Here is a 6668-nt window from a genome sequence, read left to right on the forward strand (position 1 = left end):
TATCTGTAAATTATAGAGAGGTCTAGACCTGCTCTATCTGTAAATTATAGAGAGGTCTAGACCTGCTCTATCTGTAAAGTGTCTCTTATATGTGACTTACAGCTCGCTGGAGTCTGGCAGCGTTTCCGTGACGATCATAGCCAAATGCTGGACCTCCAGCTGTCGCGCGGCCTCCTCCGCGGCCTTCCGGGCCATCTCCTCTGCGTTGCGGGCCGCCTCGAGAGGATCCTGGTGCAGTCTGCACAGCAGGGAAGAGCCACATGCAAAACTCCAGGAAAATATACTTTAAAATATAGTCTACACTGTAAATAACGTGAAATCACCAGTTGTTTCCTTTAGATTTCACGGTAACACTACTGTATGTGATTTTTTTTTAAACAGGAGATGTCTCTTACGTCCTAAAACCAGCCTCTGGAGACTCCACCAGCTGACGTCTCTATTGGCTGTTGAACAGGAGACGTCTCTTACGTCCTAAAACCAGCCTCTGGAGACTCCACCAGCTGACTTCTCTATTGGCTGTTGAACAGGAGACGTCTCTTACGTCCTAAACCAGCCTCAGGAGACCCCACCAGCTGACTCCTCTATTGGCTGTTGAACAGGAGACGTCTCTTACGTCCTAAAACCAGCCTCTGGAGACTCCACCAGCAGTGAAAACATGAGCTAGCCTGAGTCAAGCTGACATGGGACGGATCAGACCGCGGAAACCTTTACTTAAAGTCCAAAGACTATATTGTCTTGTGTCAAATCTCTGGTCTGAACTGGGCTTAAATGTACTTGTGGAACAAAAAGAGGAAAACAGTAAATTAAGCAGGAAAAGTCATCACCAACCTTTCTTCCACGTGAGCGTGAACCGATTCTCCAGCTTCCTTCTCGATGTCCATCCTAGGAGCGCTTGGATCGATCCGGGTCTTTGCCTCTCCTCTCTGAAACCACAGACAGACATCTCACTCGGATTTTCGTCACATGAAGAAACAGCCATGAATACCAGACCAGGTTTCCATGGATTCATTTTCTAAAAACACCATATTTTTATTTGTTGCACATTGCTACATATCTAGTTTTATCTCCAGAGTGAGACATCTTCCTTCTATCCTATCTTTGTTGGGAGCTGCACATGCTCAGTAGCTCGGTAAGATCCATCAGCTGATAACTCTTTCTCCAGCTTTGGTTAGTCCAAGACAGGATCAGCTGGGAGACTTCTTTTAGACCAGGGACACAACAGGGACAGGAAGTAGTACAGGGACAGGAAGTTCTTTTGGTCGCCTTTTTTCCGCCTGTTTATCGCCTGTTCAAAGGACATTCAGAAACCGGATCAGATGACATTCAGAAACCGGATCAGAGGACATTCAGAAACTGGATCAGAGGACATTCAGAAACTGGATCAGAGGACATTCAGAAACCGGATCTCGCAAAAAAACACCCCGGGTAGTTTTGGTATACGTGTGGAAGCTCCAGAAACACAAAATAACCCCCCAAATCCCAGAAAAAGTGATTTTTTTTTAAAATATTATTGTCACAAGTTTTAAGCGTCCGTTGACCAGTAGACTCAGGAGCTGCTCAGTTAACTTATGACAAGCTTTAGTGAAATGATATTGCAGGTAATGCAATCTCACCAGATTCTCGTTGTCCTGGGACTCCTCTCTTGCCTCCTTCTGCGCGATGGTTTTGTCCTCGTTGTGTCCAACGTCCTCCAGCACCATGTCCGTCTGCCCCTGGACGATGCGGACTGAACGGCACACGGTGGAGAAAGCAGGGCTGAGGATTATCTGCACGTACTGTATGTTCAAACTCTGGAGGTTATGATTCATAACATATGCAGAACAACCAGGTTCCACAGCAGCTTCATCCCCCACGTCTAAAACCCACTACTCTCATCTTGTCCTCTGGGGTTCCGAGACTCGTCCTGCACTCAAACGCTTGTCCCACTAGCCTTATCTCGTCCTCCGGGGTCCCAGGGATGAGTCCTGGAATAGATTATCCCACTATCCTCACCTCGTCCTCTGGGGTCCATGGACCCGTCCTGCTCTAGAACATGTATCCCACTAGCCTCATGTCGTCCTCTGGGGTTCCTGGGACCCCGGGATTCTGGTGGAATTTACGTATAATCGCATAAAAATAAACAGGGTCTCTGAGACGGCTGTTGACATGAAGGCCCCGGGGCCCCCGACACCAGACTAATATGCTTGTTTGTTTTTGTTTTTTACTTCTATAGATAGATCTATAGATAGATAGATAGATAGATAGATAGATAGATAGATAGATAGATCTATAGATAGATCTATAGATAGATAGATAGATAGATAGATAGATAGATAGATAGATAGATGCCGGGTGCATTAGAGCAGTACTGTGGTGTCAGAGACGAACTTTACTACTGAAATAAGTCGTTGTTATGAGTTACTGTTATCACATTATTAGTCAATTCATTTTGATCATATGGCGTTATGGACATAGGCACCGGCATTGTTTCAAAGGTGCCGTTTTAGCACCGGTATTGGGAAAAACCCAAGCGATAATATGAAATACCCCCCCCTGGTCCCAGTAAGATGAGGGAGACAGCTTCCTGTCCCTTGCTCATTTCATTTTCTCTCTTCTGTTACGTGTGATCAGGTCAGGACCCAAGTTAAAAAAAGAACTGTTTTCCAGGTGAATGCATTACACTTCACATGTTTGGACATTTAGGTTTGGTCTGATTGACTCATTCATTGGTTGGTTGATGTGGTTTCAGGCGGACCAACAGAAACACTCACAGCTGTCATCTTATTCCAATTTCTTTATTTGCATGAACATACAGCGGAGTAGCGACGTCTGCAGGCAGTTAGCTGTCTTTATCATCAGCTAAGGCCTTTACAGCAAAGCAAGAGTCTGTCTCTCTGTCTGTCTCTGTCTTTCTGTCTGTCCATCTGTCTGTGTGTCTGTGTGTCCATCTGTCTGTGTGCGGCTGCCAGTGTCAGTGTGAGGGACTCTGTCCTGCTCATCCTTCTCCTTTTATTTTAAGGGGCTCTTGCCGCCTCCCCCCCTGAAACAAAAGGAGAAGAGCAGCCCGGTTAGAGTACGCCTCATCACTGACACCAACCCTGCCAATCAAAACCTAACAATCAACCCATCAACCAACCTATAAAAACCCATCATCCAACCCCTCAACCAACCCCTCAACCAACCCATCAACCAACCAATCAAAACCCAACAACCAACCTACCAAAACCCATCAACCAACCCCTCAACCAACCCCTCAACCAACCCATCAAAACCTAACAATCAACCCAACAACCAACCTCAAAAAAAACATCATCCAACCCCTCAACCAACCCATCAACCAACCAATCAAAACCCAACAACCAACCTACCAAAACCCATCAACCAACCCCTCAACCAACCCCTTAACCAACCAATCAAAACCCAACAACCAACCTACCAAAACCCATCAACCAACCCCTCAACCAACCCCTTAACCAACAATCAACCAACCAATCAAAACCCAACATCCAACCCCTCATCCAACCCCTCAACCGACCCCTCAACCAACAATCAACCAACCAATCAAAACCCAACAACCAACCTACCAAAACCCATCATCCAACCCCTCAACCAACCCCTCAACCAACCCCTCAACCAATCAGTCATCGGCTTTATCCGGGACGGTGATGAGTTGGCCTACAGACGGGAGGTGGATCAGCTGGCTCTCTGGTGCAGTTAGAACAACCTTGAGCTCAATACGCTCAAAACTGTGGAGATGGTCGTAGACTTCAGGAAGAGACTCCCCACTCTTCCCCCCCATCACCATAGTCAACATTCAGGTTTCTGGGATCCACTATGTCCCAGGACCTGAAGTGGGAGTCCAACTCAGACACCATCATCAAAAAGGCACAGCAGAGGATGTACTTCTTTCGCCGGCTCAGGAAGCTCAACCTGCCTAAGGAGCTGCTGGTCCACTTCTACTCAGCCATCATCCAGTCTGTCCTCTGCACGTCCATCACTGTCTCAGACCATCATCCAGTCTGTCCTCTGCACATCCATCACTGTCTCAGACCATCGTCCAGTCTGTCCTCTGCACGTCCATCACTGTCTCAGAACATCATCCAGTCTGTCCTCTGCACGTCCATCACTGTCTCAGACCATCATCCAGTCTGTCCTCTGCACGTCCATCACTGTCTCAGACCATCATCCAGTCTGTCCTCTGCACGTCCATCACTGTCTCAGACCATCATCCAGTCTGTCCTCTGCACGTCCATCAATGTCTCAGACCATCGTCCAGTCTGTCCTCTGCACGTCCATCACTGTCTAAGAGCATCGTCCAGTCTGTCCTCTGCACGTCCATCACTGTCTAAGAGCATCGTCCAGTCTGTCCTCTGCACGTCCATCACTGTCTGGTTTGGTTCTGCCACCAAAGAGGACCGGAGCAGACTACAACGGACAGTTAGGACAGCAGCAAAGATCATCGGTGCCAACCTGGCCTCCATCCATGACTTATACACATCCAGAGTCAGGAAACGGGCAGGAACCATCACTGCAGACCCATCTCACCCCGGACACAACCTGGTCCAGCTTCTCCCCTCTGGGGGTGCTACAGAGTACTGTTCGCCAAAACCAACAGACTCAGGAACAGTTTCTACCCACAAGCCATCTCTCTGATGAACAGTTGACTTCTGACCCACTGTGCCAGGTTCAGTTCTGGTCCATAACCCAGCAACACTGTCTCTACAGCACCTGTTCACTGCGCTCGACTCACATCAGGAAGAGACAGCATCAACCAACCAATCAAAACCCATCAAGTAACCAGCCAATCAGCTCATCAATGCATGTTGAGACCCCAAAATGGAAAAATCTGGAAACATTATTACATATTATATATTAATATAATATATTAATACATTATTGTTTATATTAACAGGAGTCCATGTTTGGGGGGGTTCCAGCTAACAGACCGGACCACATTGGATCCGGTACGGCAGTTACACATTACAGATCTCTACGTTACAAAACTACTACGTCCTGTTGTCATGACGTCCGTGAGCTGCATCTCTGATTGGTTGATTCTAGACTGACTAACCCCCCCCCCCGTCTCGTATATTCCCTAAAATACCCCCTAAGTCCCTAAAATACCTCCTTAGTCCCTAAAAAAAAAAATCACTCCCTAAATACCCCCCTTAGTCCCTAAAATACCCCCCTTAGTCCTTTAGAACAACCCCTTAGTCCCTAAAAAAACAGCTCAGTCCCTAAAATGCCACCCTTAGTCCCTAAAATACCCCCTTCGTCCTATAGAATACTCCTCTTAGTCCCTAAATACCCCCCATAGTCCCTATACCCAGGTGTCAGTGTGACCTGTGGACAGGTTACTTACTGTTCTGCACCTCGTCACCGCCGGGCTCCTGCAAGAGGACAACAGATATTATAAAGACATGTACAAATATTATAAAGACATGTAAAAATACTATAAAGACATGTACAAATAGTATAAAGACATGTACAAATACTACAAAGACATGTACAAATACTACAAAGACATGTACAAATACTATAAAGACATGTACACATATCACAGATCTCTGTACAACTCTATATCTGTCTCTGTATATCTAGATATGTATATCTGTAGATATGTATATATGTATATATGTATATATGTATATGTGAGTAAATGATAGAGTGTGGTCTAGACCTATAAAGGGTCCTGAGAGGACCCCTGTGTGTGATGTGACTCTATAAATAGACTCACCTGTGTGTGAGCAGGCTGGGGCAACATGCGGCCGATCCATCCCATAATACTGTAACACAACACCCAGGGTCAGATCCTCAAACACACAATTATAACAAAATATACCCACTAGGGGTGGGGAGGACATCACTTTACTATACATAATGTTGTACTGTAATACTGTATTAATGTAATACTTAGACTACTGTGATTTCTACTGTGATTTCCACTGTAATACTTGGACTACTGTGATGTTGTCATGGCATCAAGGTTGTGATGTAGCTTTACATCATTCTACTTTAAAATCATACTCAGCATGATTCCAAGACAAGACCGAGTACAAAAAGGTTTGAGTCCAAGACAAGACCAAGTCCAAAGGGGTTCGAGTCCAGGACAGAATAAAGGTCTTATGCATGCCAGTATCAAGAAAATCATTTTGGGTTTCCCTTTCCCTCCAATATTATTATCAACATAATAAAGACACCTGGACTCGGTCCAAACCAGAAGCCATATTGGGCAAGACCAGCGGCCGAGACCGAGACAAGTCCGAGTCCAAACAAGTCCGAGACCATAGAAAAACGGTCTTGAGTCCCGACCAGAGACCGGACTCGAGTACTACAGCCCTGAGTCGGAGCAAGTCTGCTGAGGGCGTTTTGACACTTATTTAAAATGTATGGTCAATAAATAATAAAATAATGAGATTTGACTCACTTGTCAGCGTCAGCAGAGGGTTTTGGGGCTGGAGGAGGTTTTGGTGCCGGAGTCTCCGCTGATTAAGGAAACAGGAGATTCTCAGGTTATTATTATGAAATCTCTAAAACCACAACATCACAAGAGCGAAGACATCGGGCCATTGGGACATTGGGACAGTGGGGCATTGGGATATTGGGCCATAGGGACATTGGGACATTGGGCCATTGGGACATTGGGACATTGGGGCATTGGGGCATTGGGCCATTGGGACATTGGGACA

General features: G+C 46.1%; 1 protein-coding gene across 1 annotated transcript in view; it reads right to left on the reverse strand.

Annotated features, from left to right (window-relative positions):
• Positions 1-6668, reverse strand: part of LOC117956111 (cyclic nucleotide-gated cation channel beta-1-like) — a 27901-nt gene that overhangs the window by 18563 nt on the left and 2670 nt on the right. Inside the window, exons 5-10 of the mRNA XM_034891030.1 lie at positions 6407-6464; positions 5717-5765; positions 5342-5369; positions 1614-1726; positions 829-923; positions 101-238 (exon numbers count right to left, since the gene is read on the reverse strand). Coding sequence (XP_034746921.1) covers positions 101-238; positions 829-923; positions 1614-1726; positions 5342-5369; positions 5717-5765; positions 6407-6464 — 481 coding nt within the window. The remainder of the gene's footprint in view (positions 1-100; positions 239-828; positions 924-1613; positions 1727-5341; positions 5370-5716; positions 5766-6406; positions 6465-6668) is intronic.

The sequence above is a fragment of the Etheostoma cragini genome, chromosome 1 (assembly GCF_013103735.1).
Source record: "Etheostoma cragini isolate CJK2018 chromosome 1, CSU_Ecrag_1.0, whole genome shotgun sequence".
Taxonomy (NCBI): Eukaryota; Metazoa; Chordata; class Actinopteri; order Perciformes; family Percidae; genus Etheostoma; species Etheostoma cragini.